The sequence below is a fragment of the Opisthorchis viverrini genome, assembly GCF_000715545.1.
Source record: "Opisthorchis viverrini unplaced genomic scaffold opera_v5_264, whole genome shotgun sequence".
Lineage (NCBI taxonomy): Eukaryota > Metazoa > Platyhelminthes > Trematoda > Opisthorchiida > Opisthorchiidae > Opisthorchis > Opisthorchis viverrini.
In genome coordinates this window covers 419,403-445,537 of record NW_008751921.1, presented here as the reverse complement: position 1 = coordinate 445,537, position 26,135 = coordinate 419,403, and the positions used below count along the sequence as shown (strand labels likewise).

General features: G+C 45.5%; 1 protein-coding gene across 1 annotated transcript in view; it reads right to left on the bottom strand.

Moving 5' to 3' along the window:
* The window catches only part of T265_09239 (hypothetical protein), a gene marked incomplete at both ends in the record, with an annotated part of 18,770 nt that extends 4,278 nt beyond the window's left edge, over nucleotides 1–14,492 (bottom strand). The window contains 7 exons of the mRNA XM_009175264.1: nucleotides 4,907–5,433; nucleotides 5,901–6,342; nucleotides 8,746–9,153; nucleotides 13,583–13,727; nucleotides 13,774–14,186; nucleotides 14,223–14,331; nucleotides 14,370–14,492. Of these exons, the coding sequence (XP_009173528.1) occupies nucleotides 4,907–5,433; nucleotides 5,901–6,342; nucleotides 8,746–9,153; nucleotides 13,583–13,727; nucleotides 13,774–14,186; nucleotides 14,223–14,331; nucleotides 14,370–14,492 (2,167 nt within the window). The remainder of the gene's footprint in view (nucleotides 1–4,906; nucleotides 5,434–5,900; nucleotides 6,343–8,745; nucleotides 9,154–13,582; nucleotides 13,728–13,773; nucleotides 14,187–14,222; nucleotides 14,332–14,369) is intronic.
* Nucleotides 14,493–26,135: the final 11,643 nt, after the last annotated feature.

The window sequence follows — 26,135 nt, the reverse complement described above, 5'->3', positions numbered from 1 at the left end:
TGTAGGACTGACTATAGTTTCCATGCACATTTTACGAGAAATAACAGTCCTCAAGGGAACTGAAGACATGAGACCGTTGTTTCTGGGACTAGAAATTCCTCTGAATTTATGGTGTGGAACTGGAGCACGACGCAGTTCACCGGTTAGTAGACACAAACAAGCAGATACGCAGACCGGATACCACATAAACTATCACACATGTGCACACTACCATTACCACATTCACCACTCTAACTATACGTGCTGTGGCGGATATTCAGGACGTTAAAGGCGAAATTCTTGACTTAGTATTTCAAATGGTAATGGGCTTTGCAAATTACGAACATCGCTTTGCTCCCGAAACTGAAACCGCATCAGTATGTGACCCAAACAAAGACTCATTATCAGCCGTAAGAAATGTGACTTGCCGTACAGCGGTTCTATCTGCCACAGTTTCGTTTACCGATGATTTGGGGAGCTGAGGTAAGTAGCTACGCAATGAAGACGGGAGCTGATAAATTGGTGCGCAAATACAGCACTGTCAGTGGGTTGTTAAAGGGGGATTGGGAAGGGAGCCATGCATTGAAGGCAATAGGTTGGATGCACGTGCGCCAGTGAGGAATCGACTGGGCCATGCCTAATAATGTCTCTAACCATTAATGTGTCCCCATCCAGAGAAACGGCAATGGCCACCACAGCTCAGTATACTGGCTTTCGTACTTCAGTGCCAAGTCATTGTTTGACAATTACCGGCTTGTTTCCACCTTTCACGTGGTTTTGCGAAAAAAAAACACTTCGAGGAAGTCGGCTGACTGGTACACGGAGCACGTGGCCAAGACAGCGCAACCTATGGAGTGTGATCAGTTCATCTATCATGGGCGAGTTATTTCTTCCGAAAACCATCCGGCGTACTTGAGCATTAGTGAGGCGTTCTTCCCACCGGACTCGGGCAATGACCTGAAGACATCGGAGGTCAAACACTGAAAGTCTTTTGGCGTCCTCGGTGCACAGCGACCCACATAATAATATGGAGCGCAACGCTTGACGGATAAACCGATATCATTGTAGGCCACAGGTGATGCAGATTCACGAAAGCTGCTCTGGACTTCGAAATTTGGATGGGGATATCGTCTTTCGCTAGACAGCAGGGGATGATACAGAGGCCCGATTTTTCACTGGAATCTAATCCAACAAAGCGCGTTCAGATCTAGGGTTGAGAGCAACTGCCACGTCATATATTTCACATGTCGTCGCTTTTGGATCACCGAATACACGGAGGGAAGAATATGAAGGAGCTGAGTTCGTACTTGGTGTTCTGAGATGCATGATCACGCCTGGCGTGTTTCAGAGACGCAGCATGCATCAATTTTAAGGGATTATAGGGTCTCAGTGGGCATTACCTGTTTGCCAAATTGGTACAGAGCACGGATGTTGAAAGCTACGTAGAAAGGATCTCGTGGATTTATCAAAGCGTTATTTTGCTTATGTTAATAGGTGGCGATGTGCAACTCATATGCCGAAACGATACTATGTGTACATAATACGCCCACACGAATAAAGTCAGGCAACTCAACGACTTGCTCTATTTACGTCATCTTACAGTGAACTGACACAACAGCTCAGTGTCCATTATCTCTGGGGGAATATAAATGATTGAAGATCGTAATACCACACAAGAAATTTACACGAGGGTTTGGCTGTAACTACCGTTGAACGGAGCAAAAACCGGCAGATATCTTCAGCGCTGAATCCTGTCACCAGGGAAGCATGCATTGATTTCCACCATTTATTTCATACCGGCTGGCTGAGAAAGACAAATTTGGTGTCTTATTTTCCCAAGAATATGGAGTCGCACGCATTGAAAGAACTGGAAACTGCAAAAGGTTTGCAATTAAACCGTATATACATGTACACGTTCGTGATCAGACGCTTTAGTCTTCAACTGCTAACCGCGACATCGCGGGTTTGAAGACATGCACCGGTGATGAGATCCCCGAACAACTGCGGACTAGTTCTTGGCTTTCGGCAGAGATCAGCTTCGTGTAAAGGAGGAAATCGTGACTGAAATGACAAAAATGTGTGGAGTCAGTGGGAGTCACGTGACGCGGTTTTGTTGTCGCTATGTGGAAACGCCTGGAATTTCCGCTCGGTGTCCGAACAAGTGTAGTATGTGTGTGCACCTGTCTTGGATGAAAGCTGATAAGGATCGATTCTATTTTAGCTATCGCATGATGTTTAACTGCTTCTGCGAACCCGGTAGACGAATTCGAAACCGGAATTCACATATATTTAGTGTTTGGTTTAGATTAAGTGAGCACCAAGCATGCTTGAAATATTATTCATCAGGCACTTTTCAAACCAAGTTAGATGGTTCTCTCAAACCCACTCTACCAAGCGCTTCTTTTTTCCGAAGAACATGGTCTTTCGCACAGCGGAGGGAGAGGGGAACACAATCACAGACCACTCCTGCACAGGGGGGCATGCCTTTCAGGTTGAGATTGATGATGGTCAGTTGAATAATAACTAAAAATGTCCGGTGCAGCGAGCGTTTTAGAGCACGGTCCACCTGTTCGGTCGAGAAAGTCTCTCCTGAAACAGGGTTGTGGAAAGACAGGTTTCTTCACTCCCTGTAGGCGGTTGGTTTGGTGAATTGGTTATTTTTTCTCCACGAAGCTCATCAGGTACCCGTTTTCTTTTAGCGCGCTGATAGGACTGTCCGCTTTATCTGGTGTCATCTAGACACATCATTCTTGCTTCTCTTGTAAGGGTTGTAAGGTTGTCAGTACTCCAACCTTTCTACGGAACCGTCCGACTGCCCAACCGATTGCACGTGGAGTCAGTTAAACTTGCTTAGATCTCTAGCTGCATACGTTGAGCAGTTTGACGAGACAGCCTCGTTAAATTCGTGCGAGAGTGATTAAATGATATATTGCTTCGTCATCAAGAATACGCTGTCGACATACCGTTGGTGAAAGCCACAACCGTCGACAAATTGTTGAATTTGATGGCGTTTTAGTGTACCCACAAAAAGGCAAGTAAAATGCAACCCTACCAATATAGTGTCAGAATTCTCAGTCGATTTTCTACTGCACATTGAAGATACAACAGAGAAAGAGTCCCTTCGGGCTTACGGTAGAAAGAGTCCGTCATGCGGTGGTTCATAGTTTCTAATAATGGAAAGTCTGCGAACAATGAGCACTTGTAGAGCACAAACGGTGACAAATATACTCATTGGTATTTCAAAATGATTTTCACGGGATACTCACCTGAAACCCAGCTGAATCTCTCATCTATGATGTTCTTAATCAACTGAAAGTGTTGCACAAAGGCCGCATCATGTTGCAGTTGGTACGGTATTCGCGATATCGCAGTATATTTTCATCAAAGAAACTACTCATAAGGTTGCTGAAAAATCTTCGACAGCTCACGATCGTTTTCTTCCTTAGTGGGGCCGAGATCTGGTAGCCGCCATCTCCAATCTCCTTCAATCTTATTTTACACTCGAACCCAAAATGGTGGGAGAGTTTACAACAACTTTCTGAGTAGTTTCGTGAGCATAATAGGTGGTTTGACACATTCAGATCCGTAACTAAATATCTAATCGATACGAAAAAATCCGATGCCAGCTGTTTTGGCACTTGCTCAAGTCTGCAGGAATGAACGAATTGTACAACCAAGCGGTTTCATGTGGAAGTGGCTTTCACAAGGTTCCTCGCCCTTTTAGAGGACCTGAAACTTTCGAGAGTAGAGGAACGGCCCTTACAAGTTGGCGTTCTTAACAAGAAGGATGGGCGCGTTCTCCGTGACCGGAGGTCGGACAGGAACGAGTCCCATGAGAACTTATCGTGTGGTGACCCCAAGAGAAATTCACGGAGTTGGGATCGAACCCTTACCGTAGAAAAGCGGACAGCTTTTGGTTATAATGAACAAAAGTGATACATGTGAACTCGAAATAGCTCAGGGCGGAAAACAGGGTTGCTTGGAACACCACTGTATCTCAGTCAACGTGCTTACTTCAAATTGCGTCACATATACAGTGTCACGCTTGTAGTTTGCTAAATTGAGACACGTATGGCGTCAGAGTGGTTTATCCCTGAATCTGAAGGGAAGTGTGTATCAAGCTATAGTGCGGGCTGTTTTGCTGTATGGCTGTGAGACTTGGCCTATTCGAGCAGCGGAACTGAGACGTCTTCAGGTGTTCTTTGTCTCAGAGCCATAGCTCGTGTGGATTATTATCGGCAAATCCTTAATGAGGCAATTAGAAAGCGCGTTTTCGGTTGTGTAACGGGTACTTCCATTGAAGAATGTATCCAGCACCAGAAGCTGCGTTGGTTGGGACATGTGTTGAGTATGCCGAACCATCGTTTGCCGAAGAGTGCTGTTTTCTATGCCCAATACAGTGGCGTAAACAGAGAGGCAGCCAACCCTTGACTTGGCAGAGGAGTATGAAGGAGATCAAGGAACGCTTGAGTGCTACTCGCCTTCCAGGATGGGGACCGCATGATCCTCACTGTGCCTGGTTGGAGACACCACAAGATATGTCTGCCAACCGATTTCAGTGGTGTTCTTGTTGTCGGTTTCCATCCAGATGGCCTGAGTGAATGTCTGGAGGTGTAGGCACCTCGGAATGATTGTGTTAAGCTAGCACTAAGTCCCTCTCCCGTCCACCTTTGCTCTTTTCTTTACAATAAGGCTTTCAAATAAACCATGGTTGTACGGCAGTGACGCATCGGTGTTGAACACTGATGTCATGATGTCGATGATGGTGATGATGCTTGTAGTTTCGTTCGAGTCCGAGAAAAGATAAGAGAGATTTTCTGAGATCAAAACTCAGGTAAAAACAGAGAATACAAGTGGTAAAAAGTGGGGGAAACTCGACTACTACTAGAACTACCGACAAACACGAGACACAGAATGTTCAACTCACCTATGATGAGATTGTGATCGAATTTGTTAGCGGCCCGAGGCAGAGTAGAGGTGTGGTTGATCGTAACCTCCCTAGGTGTTGAGAACGCTTTCAGGCGTGCATTAGACTGTTCAGTTACAGGCAACAAATCGGTACTGAATTGATCCACGTTATCACCCAATTGATGTTCTTCATCTTCAACAACTACCTCTTGTTCTTCCCAAGGTAATCCGAACAGTTCTTGGTCGTCCACAGCCAGTGAGCCCTCTTCTTGCAACACTTCATCGGCCGATTGTGTCGAATCGACCAGCAGCGAGATACGCTGCTCCGCCGGGGCAACCTGATCATCCATAGGCTGTGTTGTCAATTTTCCTGCAGTTGCCGATGGTGCCACAGAAACAGCTGGGGTGACAGTGCTGAGCTCGGATTTCTCCAAGGACGGATCAAGCTTTGTCAAGGCAGAGCGCAGAATATTTGACGATTCAGGTGCATTTGACTGTATCTCAGGAGTACGCAGCTGGTGATCCAGGTTCAAGTCTTCAAAAGGACTGCAAATAAATGAACATAGAAATGCATTACCGCTTGAGAGATCAATAGGCCGAATAGTCTCAATGCAACACATTGCACAGTTACCCAGGTCACAGCAGTCGGGGTATAAGGTATCTATTGAACTACAACCAACAATGGTACCGAAGAATCTACGTCTAGCATCCACTGAGACCAAAAGATGACTTGATTGGAAATGCGTGATATATCCCGAGGAAGCGATAGAAAAACCAGAAGTGTAAAACGCTGACAGGACAAGCAGTCATCACTGTTACTGTTACTACTACCCACAAGTGATGGACAGTCTCATCACTAGAGAGACTGTAGTTTAAGATGCACACAAAACCACCAAGGACACACACACATAGCTGACAGATTAGGACAGCCTGGCTACACCGTAAGGGAGAGCACACACACATTATGGCGGTAGATCTACGAGAAAATGGTCAAGAGAAAACAAGGTACTCACATAGTAGCTTCACTGTCCACCGAACTCCTGCCGGATCGTGGACTGATGCTCACTGTTTTATCCACCTTTGGGGTAAGTTTAGAAGGACGACTGTTTGCAGATATATCTGCGCCGTTGGTGGAGGCGAGAAACAGATCCTCCAGGCTGATATCCGACACATTGTCATCGCGGGTGGCAAAGAATTCAGCAATGTCCAGGGAATCCGGTTGAATGAGAGATGCCGGCGTGGTGCAGCGACTCAAATTTAGGTCGAAGGCCATATTTTCCGAGCCAGCGAGGGTCTCATTGGCCTTTTCGGTGCCAGCAGGTGGCGACAAGCCTTGAGTCAAGGACGCCAAAGTCCGGTCCGTTTCAGCAAACATTCGCTTTTGGTTAAACAGCAAACACAGAGTTATTTCAAAATGCCGTGAGATTTGAAACGACAGAAACGTCAGAAAATTTCCTAGAAATGTGGCCGTGGAGTTGCATGTGAAGACAGAACCGACTGAAATATCGAGTGTCATAGAGAATGCTATGTTGAACACAAAGCGCACGAAACCGCCTATACAACGCATGTTCGACGTCATACTTTTCGTTTGTAAAAGAATGGATATTGATACGAAGGGACTGTCTCTGGACGCTCAGTCAGAGCCGATATAACGCTAGGGTTCGCCACAAGAACGACTCAAGAAAATGGCAAAACAATGGTCACCAGCGCTATTTGTGTCTATTGATTTGATAGTGTTGAAGTAGTGTAATTCCTCAGATTACGTATAAATGCTTGCCAGGTTGGTAAGGCAGAAAATATCCGCGGCACCAGCCTTGTGCGTGTCTCAGCACAGTTGCGAGATGTTAACAATAGCTAGTGTAATTTTCATGGCTTAATTGCCCCATGTGTAATCCGCACCTAATTGGACATTGTTGAAAATACACGTCGAACGGTTGTCAAACGGAAAAATAGAAAACTTTTTTCAAGTGACAAACAGCTTCGAGGATGACAGAACGTCTCACTAAAAGCGGTACTTTCTATCGGGAGGGAGTAAAAATGTACCGTCTTTTCTACGGTATTTTCAACACCATTTTTGTGAACGACACAAAGAAAGCTCATGCGAAAAAGACAAAACTTCAGATATCTAATATGCTTGCGTGCTGAATCGAGACATGCGTATAAGGGCTGCTGTAGATAAATGATCGCAAACGGATGATTCGTTAGTGTCCTTAGTCCATTCATCACCCAGGGTTCCCATCAGGTGTAACCATATACCCAATCACAGGCATTCTCATGGACAGCAACATACCAGTAGTGAGAACCGACAGGCGGTCCGGTTAAGGAATAAAACTTACCACTGGCATTGTTTGAGTGCCATGTCCTGTACAGTTAGGTAGATCCAACCTCAGAAAGCGCGAAGGGTCTACACAGCTCAAACTAGCAGCACCGAAAATTCAGCACCGTGAAATATTTGGGACTGACTCACCCAAAAAAATAGCGACTGTCACAATGGGACAACCTCCGCCAGAGTTTGACGGCTCGTGTTTAGTCAGACTAAGGTTATCTGCATCAAAAAACCTCACGCTGAAGTTCCTTGAGAAGAACCTGGACAGGAAGACCATCGAAGCGTGTTTCGAAACCCAACGGAATTTCAAGAACTGCCTTGTTAATTTTATAGTCAGCGAACGGCATAAAACTTGCTTAAATTTTTCGCCGAAAGTTCTTTCGGATAGTCAAAAACCCACAGCGAACCCACTTTACCTGACACCATTTCTATTTTAAGATCACGACCCAAATTCAACTTGTTAGTGTCTGTTAGTGATGAAGCCTACTGGAAGTCTGTTCTCCCTTACATGACTGAATATCTCGTTGGTAGTACTTTGGTGATGAATCACTCGAGGCTGAACAGTCGCTGCTTTTCATCTATAACGGTCAGTTTGTACCGATGCATAGCTCCCATCTATGAAGCCTATCACTATAAGGGGAAATCAGTTGGACGTCTACCTTACTATTAAGCTAATACTAATAATCGTTCAGCTTTAGCACCCTTTCGGTGCCTAACTGCCATGCCACCCGAAGGAAGCACGAAGGCTGGGATACTGCCAGGTTGCCCAAGCCTAGACAGAGGAAGTCGAGAGACAAAGGTCGGTTTCGAACCACGGGCCTTCCGGTCAGTAAATTCGCCCCCTGTTTTATTATTGTCAAACGGACAAAAAAGGGGAATGGAAACAGCGAAACAATCAATGACATCAACTTTCAGGAAATGAATACGACCTGGAACTTTCCGACTACTTGGCACCAAACTAGGCGTGCCACCTGAAAATCAATCATTCAAACGCAACGGCCGGCTGACTGGGAAAGTGACCATTCAAAATATATATTGACTACACTACTAACAGCGCGCATCGGTAACACGTGCTGTGCTGCAATAACTGTGGTGAGTACTAAGCTAAGTCAGTCTCAGAGCACAGCCACCTGGGGGCAAGATGGCGAATTTAATGACCGGAAGGTCTGTGGTTCGAAACCGACCTCTGTCTCTCGACTTCCCTTGTCTAGACTTGGGCAACCTAGCAGTATCCCAGACCTCGTGCTTCCTTCGGGTGGCGTGGCAGTTAGGCAACGAAAAGGTGCTACAGGTGATTTGATGAGATGATGATATTACATGGACAATGGGAATTCAAGGAGAAGCAGAAAGGTATCGGTGTGAAAAGTAGGATAGGGATGAAACAACAGAACGAATTATGAGTAGTCAAATTTTGTAATGACCAGCAGCTGGTGAGAATGAGGGATACTAGAAATACGAAATCGAGAAATTCAAGGAAACTGAGCAGGGGTGAAGCTACACAGGAGGAACAAATTAAAGGGCTTTAAACAAACCAACCTTCATATTCGGTCTCGCTTGTTGCACACCGCCGACAGGACCCAACTGCTGCACATCTGTCGCGACCAAAGGCAGTACGGCTAGGTTGTTTGGTTTCCCGGGAACTGGATCTGCAGATTGCTTTGAACCCGGGTCAATTTCAGGCAAAGGAGATAAAACGAACTTGTTATCCGGCAGGGACAAATCGTTTACCGACAAAAGTGTTGGGGATGGAATGTACTGTAGTGTTCTGCTGGTGCTCGGGCCTGCACCTTCGAGGGCAAAACTCGAGTCCAACGACGGGTTCGTCAGTGTTACCAATGCACTGTTATCCACTTTGGCCAATTTGAATGGAGTCTCGTGCAACTCATCTGATGGGGCAATCTTTATGGACTGGAAACTGGATGGATCGTCCAATAGAAACCCTGAAATATTTTAGAACGAAAGTGGGATGAGCAAGCTACGCATTCCCCATGATGCAATCTGCTGCTGAGACAAAGTGGGCAAAACTGATAAGTCGTTGTCGCCGTTGACGGGAAGCGACTAGGCGAGCAATACTCATGATGAATTGGTATTCAGTAAGGTCTCAACAATGCATGAGTTGGTTGTTTACTAAGCTGGACGCTATCATTTTTTTTCTACGGAAACAGTTAGACGAACGATTTGCTTCTCTGAGATGTCTGGGATATCTGGTCATTGCCGGTTCACTGTACCTGACAAGCTTCCGAAGTATTGATAGCTAAAGAATGAATATTTTCACACATCTTTCACGAAGAGTAATCAGTAGTTGGTCGCACAAAACAGAAACGGACATACCGTAGCGTTGTGCGCTATCAAACAGGCACTTGTCTGAATCTCGATTTGAGGAGTGAGCTGGTCAATGAGCTAGAGTTAGGCGCCCACTCAGTTAACTTTTACCACGTCAGATGTCCACGAGTAGGGTTGAAACCCAACAGCAGTGTACATTTTGAGATTCCAATGCGAATTCCAAGTCGTACGGAGGGATTGTTTGGACAGAAGGAAAAAATTTAAAAAAATCGTTCGGCTGTAGCATCCTTTCGTTGCCTAGCTGCCATGCCACCCGAAGGTTGCACGAGGGCTGGGATACTGCCAGGTTGCCCAAGCCTAGACAGAAGGAATACAAATGTTCCTCGTCGGAGATCAACGCGATGAATCAATCACAAGTGGGAAGAAATCAGATAAGTGTATTGCAAAGGACTGGCAAGAAGTAGTAGTTTCCGGAGGGTAGTCTCTCTAAGGTGAGACAATTGTAGAGCAATGACAACCGTGCACCTGAACGTCCATGAGTGACCTTCACAGAAGTACTTCACCTAGCTAGCTCAGGAATAGGTGGAGGTAGTAAAAAACGCGAGTGATTTCTCTCATGAGGAATTTGTCAGGAAAGTAGACTATCCACAGGCAAACAAGTGATTGCCTTTCAAAAACCCCAGATCCACACAAGGCCGTCTCAAGCACAACAAAACCCATAGAAAATTGCCTAAAAAAAGCCACCACGCACTCATAAGTGCACAACATCGTCTAAACATACCATCACCTTCATCCTTATCGTCGTCACGAACACCGCCACTAATGGTAACAGGACTGCTGACCCTAATGTTCTTCGCCCAGTTGTGGGCTGCACGTCAAGCTTGTCTGTGACCACATGGTGCAAAGGCGCGATAGCTTGACGATTCACTTCAGCCTTAATTCCCCCGAGTTAGAGATTTCTTAGGGAGAACAAACTCTGGAAAGAACCAATTTTCCTCCTGGTATACTAAAGGATGGACGACGGATGATCAAGAACCACTGATGGGCTGGATTGTCTAATCCCTACTACTGTTATTATTAGTAGTAGTAGTAATATTCGAGAACCAGCATCAACAGAGACAGTAAAATCAGTAATGACACTGCCGTTTAGTTGGAGTAGAAAAATCTGGAACTAAACGGCAGTGTCACTACTGATTTTACTGTCTCTGTTGATGCTGGTTCTCGAATATTAATACTGCTACTAATAGTAATAATAGTAGTAAGGAGTAGACAACCAGTTATTTAAAAACGTTTGAAGCCTTAAAGTAAGAAAGGAATAGACGTAAAAGGGACCTGCATCTAGTTAATTGTAAGCATCATGACGTGCGTCTGACTCCATACGCTCAGTTAGACAATCTGAAAATAAAATGGCAGCACCAATGTCAATGACATCTGTTAGACGCCAGCGACAATTTATCCGGGCCACCGATGAATGGGTTCGTTAACGGTCCTCAAAAACATCAAAGTCGGCGTTAAACTCCGTTAACCAAACTATTTATAGTGAAGTCTGACCGGTAAAAGCACTCGGTAAGTCTTCAATATCCACCACTCTACTCTGGGACATGCAGACACATAAACGCTGAAAATTAATGATCTTGGATTCAAACGGCTAAGGAAATATGGGGGAAGGAACTCAGTGGAGGAAAGGACAGAAAAAGACAATGCACCGCGTTCAGACTTTGTAATATGGTACATTTTGTCTAAATAGTTTACAATGAGCGGCCCAACAAGTTTACGCTCCACCATGAGCCCAAGCTTGTAGAGCGCGAAATTCCCCTCCATTTTAAAGCTTCGATAAGCAGTAAGGATCGAGAAACAATACATCAGTGTAACTTCGAGCCTCTGGGTTATAATACACCCTGGTAGAAGAGAAAACCATCATGAGATAAGGGGGATATTGTAGCTCTTTATGTAGGGAAGCAGGGAATACTAAGACAAAACTGACCAGCATCATTGCAGTGAACTTTCCAGAGAACTGGACTTGTCTCGGGTGGAGGGTTCCATAATCCAGTCCAGTAATGGGGCTAACTTTGCTACCAAAGTAAACATGTACTTAAATGTTACAATCACACTCCGAACATCTGGAGAGTCTCATATGACGGAAACCAATGTACCTGAATTTCGTTAAAGCATTAGTGGGAACAATTTGAAAAATAAAGCTTGGAGTAACCGCAGTGCAACTAGCGTATTACACAAGGATCCGCCGAAAAAATCGATGTGTTGAATGAGGGGTCCTAGTTAGAATAATCAGCAGCAACAACACTGTCAGCAACACCAGAGGGGAACACTAAAGCTTGACGGCCGCATATCGGAAAAATGGGAGAGGAAGGGGGAACTAGGACTCACTTAGCAAACATCTGAAGTGACTATACCTCCAACACTCAGTCAGACAATGTGGTAAAAACTAGTGGCATGAACGCGCCTGACAGAGGTTAGCTGTCATATCGTTCAGTGTCTCCAGTCAAGCACAGAGCAGATCACTTGGACTTCATCCTAGATGGTAAACAGCACCAAAGGCATCTAAACTTCTCGTAACACCCTCTTTTTTCATCGTCGGATGTACACAACTTCGAAGAAGGCAATGAAAACAATGCCGTTCTAGGCAGATGGCAACTCGGAATAACCAGCAGTCAGAATCTACTTCCAGGAAGTGACACATCTACCAAGCAATATATGCAATGACCACATACCAGACATGACCATTCAAAGCAACAGTTACAAAAACCCTGACGCTCCACAGCCGTACAGCACGGTCAGTCTGTTTGAACGAAAATCCTACAATGGAGAAACGAAAAACAGAACCTAGGGATAGCTAAACACAAATACGTGAGCGGCGAATCCGCCAAACAAAGTGATAGCTTGAAATCCACTGATATCGGCAAGCAGCCATATTCCTGACAGAGGTAGCTGTCATATCGTTCAGTGTCTCCAGTCAAGCACAGAGCAGATCACTTGGACTTCATCCTAGATGGTAAACAGCACCAAAGGCATCTAAACTTCTCGTAACACCCTCTTTTTTCATCGTCGGATGTACACAACTTCGAAGAAGGCAATGAAAACAATGCCGTTCTAGGCAGATGGCAACTCGGAATAACCAGCAGTCAGAATCTACTTCCAGGAAGTGACACATCTACCAAGCAATATATGCAATGACCACATACCAGACATGACCATTCAAAGCAACAGTTACAAAAACCCTGACGCTCCACAGCCGTACAGCACGGTCAGTCTGTTTGAACGAAAATCCTACAATGGAGAAACGAAAAACAGAACCTAGGGATAGCTAAACACAAATACGTGAGCGGCGAATCCGCCAAACAAAGTGATAGCTTGAAATCCACTGATATCGGCAAGCAGCCATATTCCTCGCTCTCCTGGCAAGTAAAAGGAAAACCACGCAGGCTCCGCGCCGAAAGCCAAAGACAACCAACAGTATCCAGACTTTTAGTATCTTTCACTGCTTTTGGTCCTGTCGTATCCTTTTCACTTACCAGTTTACGCCACTCTAGAACGGTCGCGGAAAACGATACGTTACTCAGTCTGAGTAGAGCTTGGAGCAGCCAGCTTAATTTGAAATCAAGCATCAAATTCTTTACCCCAAAGCGTCACTCGCGGTCCTGCAATGATGGCTTCCTTTGTGACCCCGTGGTATGCCTTTTTGATTCCATAGTTGGCGAAAAGTGACACACAATTCCGGCCGGTGCGCTCACTTTGTTTATCACACTGCCGTTAGAGCTAATGCAACCTTAGAGCCTCCTGTGGTGTTCTACAAGCTCCAGTAACTATTCTTGAATTCTTAAAGACATGTCCGAAAACTGTAGTCTCACAGCCTGATTTCGAACTTTGTGGGTGCGAAACAGACGCCAACGGATTACATAGCCTAGGTCAGCTTTTCGTGGTGACAGTTGTGCCCCTTCCTCCTCTTTCAAAAATGATAACAATGTTGTTTTTATGGTACCAAGAAAGGAGAGGCCAGTCCAAATGAGTGTTGTGGATACAAACAAGTGATAGTTATGCCACAACCATACAACGATGAAAGTATCTTACCTTTCGGCAAATTCAACTTCAATCCTGAACGAGCATTCGCGGGAATGACACTGGAAACCGAAAATGGTAATGCCTTCCGTTTAGGACTGAATCGATAGTTTTGAGAACGTCCATCTTTGGCGAAGGCCGACAAAAAACTAAAGAGCTGAAATGCAGGGTCAGTAAGAGTGAAAGGCTCTTATATCACCTACCGTTTGTATCAGCTGGGACTGATGGACATATCGCTCCCGAAGATCGTGGAGCTCACTGGCGAGCAACTGATTCTCTGACTTTAGAAAATTCACTTGCTGTGCAATCATCTCCTGGTTGTTACGCAACGTCCGAACTACACCCGACAGCCTCATAAACTCGGAAGCAACAGGGATGCTTTGTGGAAATTCACCACTATTTGCGAATGCTGATTGTGTCTGATTATGGTTGACATTCGTCATTGAAGGATGAATGAAAAAACGTCCGTTATAAAGAGTCGATGTGGGTTTGCGTTGTATTTTGGAAAGAAGGTGAGGTTTCTGGCGAACAAAAAAAGGATGCCTAAACTCCATATCCTCCACATCCATTTTCAGTGCCGGGCAAGGATCAATGCGGTTCACCTTGCGGAAGCCATCTAAGAGGAAATGGGTGAAACTGGGAACAGACTTACACATGTTGAGTTGTCTGATGAAACTAGAAAGATTGTTATGCTTGAAAAATAAGGGTAGCACTTCCTTGGCCAGTCGATTTCCATCACTTATATGAAAGCTATTTCCACTCTGAAAAAAATATGGTTGATACGGTAAGACGACATTACCGGATCCCAATAGATGATATCTTTGGTATCTTCGTCATCGACAAGTAGACGTAACTTGGTCAAAAAAGCCGGAACCGCCGGAAATCCCAAATCAATACCTTGCAACTCCATTGGGTGTACCATACAATGTGGCTGATGAAAGAGAAAACTGACGAAGAGGAGCTTCGCGAGAGAGAAATTTCCTCGGAAAATCCACCACAATCTGAAAAGAGAAGGAAAGAGTCAAGACAAAAACGGATACACCCAGCACATTTAAACCGCCTTGAAAGAGACTGTATACCTTTCCCTTATAAAATCGCTTGAGGTCAAAGTAAAGTACCCCAGGATTATTTCAAAGTGGTAGTTTGATAGAAAACAAGAGCCTATTGTGGCTTGGATTCCGAAAAGTAGTGCACAGTGTTGCGCGCACGCGAGGGGTTTTCGCCTCTTAGAACACCTTAGCAGCACATCGGGAACTGATAGGTGCTGTTGGGATATTCTAGGAACGGTTCTAACATATGTCTGGATTATTCCACCAAAATCGTCCAAGGACGGTTTGATGTGATTCCGAGAGATCTTAGGGTGAAACGGATACAAATATAGCCATATGAGAAATAAACGCGGAGTGATCAGTGGAGGGACACTATCCTCATAAGGTTATAGATAGGAAGTAACAATACAAACACAATGGCCTCTTCAGGAACAAGCAGCGGAAGCCCGACCGGCTTTATGCACACTAATTGCAGAACCGCAAACGTCTGATCCAGGAGCGCACATGGTCGTCATGGTTTGCAATGTAGAAATAGTAAATACCGGCGCATAACTCCCGCGCTACCAAGAAGGAAAAAAGCCCCAGCAGATAGTGGAAATAGGGCACAGCGGTGAGAATATCCCTAGGGGAAACAGTTACAGTCACCTATACTTTAGGGAAGAGCTGTAATCAATACACCCGAGGAATATTTCGGGGCGATCCGCCACCACCTGGATTAAGAAGTCATCCTTTGCGGTCTTCATCTGAGGCGAGTTCAGAACATGAAATACCTTAACTGGAGTCGGGCAGGAGATGGGTTGAATATCACGTCCGTAGTCTCCACTCATAGCATGCAGAAAGCCTGTGGTCGCTTCCGTTTCGGATTGTTATGTCATAGCAGGTCCTTCACGAAGTCTTCAGCAACAGAGATTTGGAGCGAAAAGCTAGTTTGGTAGATAGTGGTTGGGTGTGCGTAGTACACGCCTGAGTTACCCTTGATTAAGTTTTACCTCTAACTTCAATAACCCTGATTCGTGACCGGTTACTCGATTATGCGATTTTGCTGCGGACTATCCTCGATTAGCTAATCCCTGCTGTTATGAAGACAGCAGTGATCAACTCTCTTGAGGAGTTAGAGGACGAATGCTACGAACATCCTGTGTGATCACTGTGGCCAGATTTTTTGGTTCAAGAACCGATGACCATTTCAAGGAGAGGTATCTGCTTTCCTCAATCGGTCAAAGCTGTTGTTCGAATTGGACTTCCGAAAGCTGCAGTCAGTGATATGCGTTTGCTCACTTTGATCGCTTTACACACTTACGAATTTCACACCTGACTCTGTATGACGAATAAACTGCGCTTGCTGCACCTGTCAAGAGCATTGAGCATTGTCTTTTTACAGCTCCCGACCTTTAAACACATTGCTTAAAGTGCGCTTGCTGCATCTGTCAAGAGCATTGAGCATTGCCTTTTTACAGCTCCCGACCTTTAAACACATGTCGAGATGGCTCAGTGGTTAGAGTGCGAATTCCTTGACCGGATGTTTTGTTGTTCCACCCCGACCTCTACATCTCGACTTCCCCCGTCCAGGTCTGGACAACCTGGCAGTATTCAGCCCTCGTGCTCCCCTCCGGTGGCATGGAAGCTAGGCACCGAAAGAGAGCTACAGCTGAGCGGATGGACGCGTCTTCACGCCAAACATCACCAGACACCTAGATTATTCCCGCTGGCTGAGAGCTACTGATGGTACAAGTTCATCCTTACTTCTCCTTACTTCATCCACCGATGGCAGCACTCACCTTGGCGAAGCATTTCTACCCGGTGTTTCGTTAGTCGCTTGAGGAAACCAACCTTCCTCCTGATCAAGAGGAAGTGATTATCACACAAATCTACAAAACCGGTGGCCGTCTATGTCCTGAGAGCTACCAGCCTCACTGGCGTACCGTGTGAGGTGAAGGAACGCATTTTGGAGCAGGCCATCTTAAATCACCGCACCAACAAAAACCTGATATCTCTGATACAACACGGATTCCTATCAAACCGTTCTTGCGCGACGGACATGTTCGTATTCATGGACAGTTTGCCCAAACTAAGGACGGGTGACTCATATCGGATGCCATATTTTTCGGCTACTCAAAAGCATTTGATTGGGTCCCACACGTCCCGCTGCTCCACAAACCTCCAGTCCTATGAGATTCCAGGGGAAAATCTACGCTGGATTAAGGCGTTTTTATCCGACAGAACATTCCTTGTGAGTTTCCTCGACCTACTCTTCCCAAGCGCCGGTCTCGATTATAGTTCCTCAAGGCTGTTTCGGAGCTACTTATATCTCTCATCTACGACAACAATCTTCCATATGTCCTTTTCAATTCCATGTCTACTTTTTGCGGACGACTTAAACTCACGGAGTTCCAATGTCAGTGCCCTCCAAGTGGATGTAAATGCTGAAGTAATGGTCGTTGGCCTACCACCTTTTAAATGACGGAAAGTACGTCCATTTATCATACAGGGTGGAAAAGGAGGACTCAGCGAACATCTTTGTCATACATGGTGAGGATGGGTCAGAAGACATCGCGAGAACAGATACAAAAAGGATTTAAGCATTTGGCTCAATTCAAACATGTCTTCTCAATGCACCATGAAAAATAGGCTGAAAAGGCATTTTTACGAGTCCTCGCGCTGACAAGCGGACTGCAAAGCACCGAGAACTTGAAAAACAAAGCTACACCGTTTTTCCGCTTGTGCCTTTCAGGTAAATGGATGAGGTTGAACGATAAGAACAAACTAGACCTGGAAGCTCGAGCGAAAGCCTCGATCCTGTGTGGCAATCCGTGAGACAGGATCCGTACTTTTCCCCACAACAAACTAGCCTGGAAGCTCGAGCGAAAGCCTCGATCCTGTGTGGCAATCCGTGAGACAGGATCCGTACTTTTCCCCACTTCGGCGAATTGTGGTCCATCTTTACTTCACTAGCGTTTTTTCAATTGAAAACTGAATGGTCACTCTATTTTCGTAACGGCTATCACATGCAATTCAGTACCAAAACTTTATTTTTAATATGCTTCAATCATAATGATCCCATTATCACAAACGCCAGAATTTTACACGACCACGTCTCCTTAAGATAATACCATGTCACACGAGTCCCCCATTCGCTTTTATGTCAGGACTCTCTTCCATGTTTTGGTCTTAGTGATCTGTTCGTTCGAATCCAGAACGAATACATTTGTCTATTTTCATATAACTGACCCAATCTTCTGCAAATCCAGATACCCATGAATGTACCACGATCATTCCTCACGACATGTCATTAATCAGTTAGGAATAAATATTATGGCTACGAGAATGTGCCCGTGCGCCGATAAGCAGAAACCTAAGCTAAGACCGTCTTACCGCTCACAGTCAGACGCTGCAAAGGACCATACACCTGACTCGCGTGCTATTGGTCAACTGATCTGGTCAAAAGACCCCTGTGCGGTCCGGCATCACGGATTCACGGATTGATACACATGATCGAGGCTTTTGTCCAAGCTTCCCGGATCGACTTTGTTTTCGTCGTTCAGCGGCCGTCGTTCGCCTGAAAGGTACAAGTGGAATAGGGTGTAGCACTATCCTTTCAATTCTCTGCACGGGGCAGTAAGCTTGCCAGCGCGAGGCCTCGCATAATTAAGTGTCCAACAATTCTTTGAAAGCGGTTCTAGAAGGAGGGTGGACCACAGTCGGAGGAAGTTCATTCCACGGAGCGACTAAACGAAATGAAAAAATTTCGCCTAATGAAATTGTGCGCTCTGAGGTTGAAAATCCTCTTACCATGTCCCCGCCATGTGTTTGCTGGGTCAACGGTAGAAAAACGTTGGCCAAGCCTTGTTCAAACAGGGCCTAAGTAAGAAGTTACTCCCCTCTGAGGTGACGAAACACCAGGGAAAATAGGTCAAGCACTGCAAGACGCGTTTCCCATTCCACGGATTTGGGAGCCCAATTATGCGTAAAACGGCGAATATATTCGCCGTTTTAAACCGATTTCTCATCGTGGTTCAAGCAGGAGAAGTATGAATAGATCCAGATACCCAAATCCTTTTCGGTGTCTATCCTCATGATGTCTTCTGGCCCTTCCTCACGATACACGAAAAAGACGTTCGCTGTGACTCCTCGAATTGACAAATGTACACACTTTTCGTCATTCAGAGGAAGGTTCCAGTCCAACGACCACTGCTTCGCAGTGTCCATATCCATTTTGGAGGGCACTGGCATTGGAACTTCAGGATTTCAAGATGTCCGCAAAAACCGGACATGAACTCTCAAGAACATCTGCAAGGTCGCTGCCGTATATCGGAAACAGCAGTGGTCCCAGAACGGAGTATTGAGGAACTCCAATGGAGACGGGCGCTGGGGAAGAGTAGATCGAGCCCATTTTCACTTGAAATGATCTGTCTTATCCAGTGGGGGATTTTCCATTGAATCCCGCAAGACTCTAGATTTTGGAGCAGCGGGACGCGGCAAAACCCGATCGAAGGATTTTGTGAAGCCGAAGAATATGGCTTCTGATATGAGACCCTCGTTCTTGGCTCGGGCCAAGTTGTTCAGAAATTCGATCATGTTCGTTACGCAAGAACGGTTAATGAGTAATCCCTGTTGAGCGGGAGATATCAAGTTGTTCGAAGTAAGGTGATCTAGGATTGGTGATTCGGAATGCGCTCCATCAACTTTCAGGGCACGCTAGTGAGGCTTATATGCCTGTAGCTGCAGGGCGACAATCGGTAACCAGTTTCGTCGATTCCGGTGACAATCACTTCCTTCCAAGCAGAGAAGTGAGGTCTTCGTCAAACGACTGACGACACACCAGGTAGGTATAATTCACCAGTGTGGACGACGTTTCACTCAGGATCCTTAAATGGACGTCGTCAGGCCCCGATGCGCAGAATGGGTCGATCTTGCGCAAGAGTTGACGAATGTCCTCCACTGTGAAGACCAAGTCCGTTTAAGGCCGTTCGTAGTTACGCCTTGACAAAAGTCAGGTTTGACGAGGACGCCGGGGCTGAATATAGACCTGTGTAGTGTTTTGTGGACACTTCAGAACCAATGTTGGGTAACCCATGGGTTCTCCGTTCCTGTTCCACAAGGAGGACGCGGATGGCCTCTTTCTACGGTGACGCCTCATGTGTGTGAACAGCACACGTGCTTCTTTCTCCGGGCGAGGTCTAGAACGTTTGCTTGTTTTCGTATGTCCGATTAGCCGATCTCTGACTTACAGCGGTTCCGTATCTTACGAAATGCCAGCTCATCTTCCGGGTCTCCTCTAGTCGCGACCTGTTTTCCAGAAGACGTCGGATCCTTCAGATCGGCACGAATCGAATGTCATCACGCATTGGTCACTCTGTCCCAGAAAGGTGAGTGTTGTGTGATCAAGAGTGTAGACCAATCAGCTCATCAGGTTCTAGCATCAAGTTCGCGCCTTTTGACAGTGGTACAGCCAGGGTTCCAGAATTCAAGAATTTTTAAATACGACGCACAGCACAGGTTTTTGAGTCATGTTGGGTGCTTATCAAATGGCACATATTAAGTGTTCGCTGGAAGAATCCAGGAAGAATCCGCATGAGAATCGATGAAGCACGATTCCGTTGTTCGCTTAAACCTGTTGGAATATGCTGAGACGCCAAGGTATACGCATACGATGCCGGCGCATAAGGTGGGGTAAAGAAGCACACTTCTGAATTGCCCGTTTGCCTGGAATGCACACGAAGTAGGTTGAAGTTGAGATTGTCAATTTGATAAAGCGCCAGTAAATCCACCCGAAGGGCCGTGATGAGAACCCAACTCAACCAATTATTTTCGTTCGTCTAGACCTGAGAACACGGCAACGTACCAATACGTCCGCTTCCTAGCAATCACTTACCAAATATGAAACAAATGGGAATGACCGCCAAACTACCATCATTATTTATGTATTGTAGCAGCCCCAACGGTCGCGCAAACTGCACAAGGAATGGAGTCCGTGACTCTGCCTTGTCTGCGCACACTGGTGACTGGATCGTGTACTCTCCCTATAAGTGGCACGTTGATTTACGCTGCAGTGGCTCCGCTTGAATTATCATCTTCCCATTTAACGGATTGTTTGGTTCCATGTCCATTTCAAAGACACTGCTCAGATGGACGAAAGCGATGGGAGTTTGCGCGCAGCTTCTGTACGTTTTTGGTACGCCATTAGCTGACCGTTTTCTTAGAAAATCAACTTTACACTCGACCCTGCGCCAGCGGCAACACTAGAGGGTCGCTCAAGTTTCACTGCACACTGTGATCCTGAGTTTCCTACTACCGTTCGTTCGTACAACTGACGGTATGCTGCCCACTAGTTGGGAATACGTATTATCATTGTTACTATTGTAATTGTCGAACAGATTCGGTCAGTCATTCTTTCCGCGCGCTTTTTGACCATTTTGCGTTACCGCGTGTTATACCCAGGCGTGTGTCGCAAAATAAGATCAATTCGCCATTTTCCCCAAGCTTTCTTTGGACTTGCACTAATTCTGCAATAGTTTGGACGGAAACCCCCATAATTTCAGGTATGTATCCTTTTTATAAGTTTTTTATACATGTAGTACCGCACCATTTGATAATCTCTAGAATCCACAGTATCTGGCTTGCGATTTTGCGCATCACGCATGTGGGCTTTCCCTAATATATCAAAGCATTCTACAACATGAAAAATTGGAGATAATAACCCTACCATTTTACGCAGTGTGAATTATTATGGGTGTATTCGCAGTCGACAGCAGTGACATTGATTATGTATGTATCCAAACAAGGAATAGATCGGCTTCAGTGGAAAAATGAAATCCCTAACGAATGTCTGCATATCCCCAACAGAGGCCACAAGTCGGGGGCATTACTCAAGGGAGACGAAAGCAAATATACCGAACAGATTATCGGGATATGCATCGTCGCTTTCTTTCTGTCCTCCCAGGGAGTGGACGATTTCGTTTTAGTGGATGGGTGTCAGTGATAAACGCGGTAAACCCAGACTCACACCAACTTACCTACCTCTGAGCATCGGATTTACCTATGCGGGTAAATCTGGGGCCGAGTCCAGAATTCCGCCCATTATTTATGCAGCTACACTTCGTCTTCATTTTGCAATGTAAAGCACGTTGCTTGTGTTGCCCTTCTGAAAGCTAATACAATGGATCTTTTGCCCAAATTAAGCTATCACAAGATGTTACACCACCTGTCCTAGTGCTCGATCTAGACCGGGGGAACGAGGAGTTCAATGAAAGTACCCTACTGCCACCAAATACGGGTGCTTCGTCTTTGCACGTCAATAAGGGAAACAGGGGAAGAGAAGCTTAAGGAGAGGCTAAGGTTTGCAATTTGCCTGAGGTCTTCTTTGGACTAGTGGTGTTGCCTGATTGAATACATAGAAGAGTATGCGTCTCATCCAAGGTAATAGGGTTAACCACATTACGTTTTTCACCGTGACAGTTGACCTAACGTCAAGTATGTTTACTCAGTGTCTCAGGTTTTTCCAACATAGACACACGCTTTCAAATGATAGAAAAGCATCCGTTGCGGTCATGTGTACACATAAGCGAGAAATAATTTCTGTCGCCCAAGTACGAATACTTGACCCAGGTTAGCCACCAGGAAAATGTTTTTAATCAAGCAAAACAACTGAGTACTATTTAGCCGCAAGAATTCAAGCCATCTAGACCTGTGACACCAACCTAACTATCTCCCACTGACATGGCAGAGGATCTTTCCGACATGACATAGGCAGACAGGATCTGTTAAGATTACTCTCCTTTTGAGAGAATGATGAGCTGAGGTTTTCTCCTCGTTTAAGAATCTCTTGCCGTTGTTTTGGCGTAGAGCACCAGCTCTGTCTTGATTGTCATTTGGTGCGCACCGCATAGCCCAGCTTTAAGCTCAGGTCCATAGGGCATGGTCATAACCGGGGAATTTAGCCACATTTTTCTCACCATCACACCCGCAAATGGTTTCATTAGATAGAATGTAGAATACTTCGACATATTCAGGAAAGCCCACATGAGTGGCGCGCAAAATCACAAGCCAGAAATTGTGCATTCCGGAGATTTCTCAAAAGATGCGGTACTACATGTATAAAAAACTTATAAAAAGGATACATACCTGAAATTATGGGGGTTTCCGTCTAAACTATTGCAGAATTAGTGCAAGTCCAAAGAAAGCTTGGGGAAAATGGCGAATTGATCTTATTTTGCGACACACGACTGGGTATAACACGCGGTAACGCAAAATGGTCAAAAAGCGCGCGGAAAGAATGACCGACCAAATTTGCTGGACAATTATAATAGTAATAATAATAATATGTATTCCCCACTAGTGGGTGGCATGCCGTGAGGCCTGATCATAGTATTACAGTCAGAATAAGAGCGTGACTGATGGGGGTTGTGATGAAAGGGAATTTTTGGGGAAACTGTCGGTGACGTAAGAAGCGGGCATTAACGAAGTAGACTTCATCACACCTGAGGTGGCTTGGATAGGGATCCAAAATTACAGGGGCTCTTTATCTCCCCTAGAGAACACATCGGATGACACAAGATCTGATCGTTGATATTTAAAATTGGTGTGGAAAAATATCACGGGTGAGGGTATAACAAAAAGCCTCCTGCCTGGAACGTGACAAACAATAAATTCTTCAAACTGCAGGAAGTGTGGAGCCAGAATATGGATCTGGAGAGGCAGCAGAACTGCCACGTCATGGCCGGTCAGTTTGAACTAAAGCCAAAGACCATCACTAGAGCTTCATGGTCTCGGGCCGTTGGGCGTATTGCCACGGAAAGCGTAAGTGGGGATGATGAAGTGGGGTAATATGCAGTACGGACGAATGGTAGTAGGAAACTCAGGATCACAATGTGCATCGAAACTTGAGCGACTCACTACTGTTGCCCCTGGCTCAGGGTCGAGTGCAAAAGCCACTTGGGAGAACGAGTTCACGTAAATTTTACGAAGATTGACTGACTTGGTGTGGATTACGAATAAGAGTTGCCGAGATCTTTACATCCGACGGAAGGTTCGACAGATTGAAATGAACGCTTCTCTGTGGCGGCTGGTGACAAATGAAGACTAATTGTGGTTGCCAGTATGGATACGAGTGGGAGAGAGGTGGGAGGGAAATGAACAATTGCAGGTGCGATATCAAACTGGGTATCACAATGCCGTACCGTTACTGCATTGAAATACTTCGGTTTCCGTACAGCCCCGTGACGGACATCGCGATTGAGGTAGTTAGCCTGAGGTGCGCAGTCCTGTGGTCAGCTGGATGCTGTACGTTTGTTGGGGGGCTTCTCAGGTTGAGCAAAACCAATGTAATATCGCGCCTAGTATTTGTTGTGGTTTTTTCAGGTTAGGGATTCCTTCGTTCGTAATACACAAATCAAGCGGAGTGGACAACGGCCAAACAGGTCATCCATAGCGCGTATTACCACGGGTCGAAGCTTGAGAAGAAGATGAGATGAGATGAGATCAATAAGGTGTGGAGAGTTATAGGGGTCGTCAGACAGGATATAGTCCTTTAATAGGGGAAAAATGAACGTCCACCACAGTTATGGTGGTGACACCTGGTGGTTAAGCAAGATAGGATAAGGATGGATTTGCAATCAGTAGTGTGGTCACCAAAGTAAAGCTAAGGTTGCCAAAATAACTATACTATCTGAGACAGGAGAGTTTACTGTATGCAGGCTAAGAGGCGGCGTGGTTAGTGTACCCAAACACGTAATGACTGGTGGGGTGTAAATTCTGGGATGGTGGACTAGATTTCCTGGATGTTATTAGTGAGTTGGACGATACTAGGACAATCTAGGAGGGAAGATGCATGTAAGGGAGATGGTCGCTAGTCCCTGAAGCACTACTATTATCTTTAATCGATGAATGTTGCATGAAGAAGACTTCCGATGCTAGACTCGCATGCTGATAGTGGAGCGTCTGGAGTTTTACTATATGTTTATAAGTGTTGTATGTGTCCACTTCAGGGAGCAGCAAGCTGGTGTCCTTTTGTTTGGTTGACGAGGTGGGTTTTGGTGCGGTGTAGCTTCGATATTGACGAAGGCTGCTACAGGTATGCACGTCGACGTAGGTCATGGGCATCACAAGGGTTTCTTCCGGCTATCCCAGGTGGATTGGTTTTTGTTTTATTAATTTTGGACAGGCGAAAGTCCGGTTTTTGTTGTTGTTGTTTTTGTGTATGGCGTTGCAAGCTAACTCGACCGAGGCGAGACCAACACAACCAGCAACCATCGGAAGACAGCAGTGCTCTCTTTTATGTTTATTTCCCGGGTTAAAAGGGTCACAAGTTCATGAGGAAATACAAATGCATATCGCGTCCATGAGGTAGACGCGGTAAACAGCAGCAGACAATGGACGAGTTTGACTGGGGGAAAGGAAGTATACATGTCTTCTCTGTTGAATGCTATAATCCGAAGTTTCTCGGAGGGGCTGTCCAGTTAAATCCCAACAAACCATTCAACATGGGCATGAGCCCGAAATCAGTTCGACTGAACTTCGTGCAGTAGATTGTGAAGACGAAACAAAGAATAAATTGCTGCAGAAAATATTACTGAGACGATTTATGAACTTTTTTTTCTTAGTGATAGCTACTCATTGGCGGAAATCAACATGGTCTCCAGAATTCAGAGGTAGTTCGTCTTATTTGCCCAACAAAATGTGACATGCAAAGGTTAATTCAGAGTTTTTACGAGCTTTTGGAGAATTTTATAATTCCACGCGGTCGTGTACATTTCTGCCAGAGATTGGTAAACCTTCGCTCGAGACATCTTTGACAAACACTCGATTATTTTCCTCGGGAGGACAGCTTGGTAAGCTGCCCAGTCAGTCGAAAATAGGATATACCGTCATTACAGACCGAGCCAAAAATATTTCTTTTCGCCAGAAATTTTTAAGGCGTAGCACCCAAGAGTTCCGGCGAATCCAAGTACCATACATAAAGTTAACCAGATTATTGGGGTGGAAGATTTCAGTTTAATATGCACTGGCTTATATATGTTGTGGAATCCCGGAAGTCACAGCTACCTCCGTGTTGGAAGTCCAAGACAGCCTGAAAATCTTGGATCCGCGTTCTGCCTCCAAATGCATTGCCAGTCAACACGTCGTTTTCAGAGCCATACTTTGGAAACCTATGTAATTTTGTTCACCTTTAGTTTTTGTTTTCCGAAATTAACAACTTTTCACGTGACGGCCAATTGCCCATGGCTTTGCAATTTTCTCCGTCTTGTAGTCACCGGGCGTGTTCAAATGCAGCGTTACGCCCATGCCTTAATAAGTATATCCCTACAGGCTGCGAATCATCTCATTTCTCTTAATATCATAACTGCTTGTCGAGAGATAACCGGCCTAGTACGACGGTTTCTTCGTCGACTGTCTTCGTGGCCCAGATGGCGACATCGGTTGGATGACAGGGTGCCTGCCATCTGCTGCAGTGCTATCAGGCATTGTTCCGGGTGGCTGTATGTTGAGTTGCACTGCGTAAGACGCGGGAATAGGTCAAC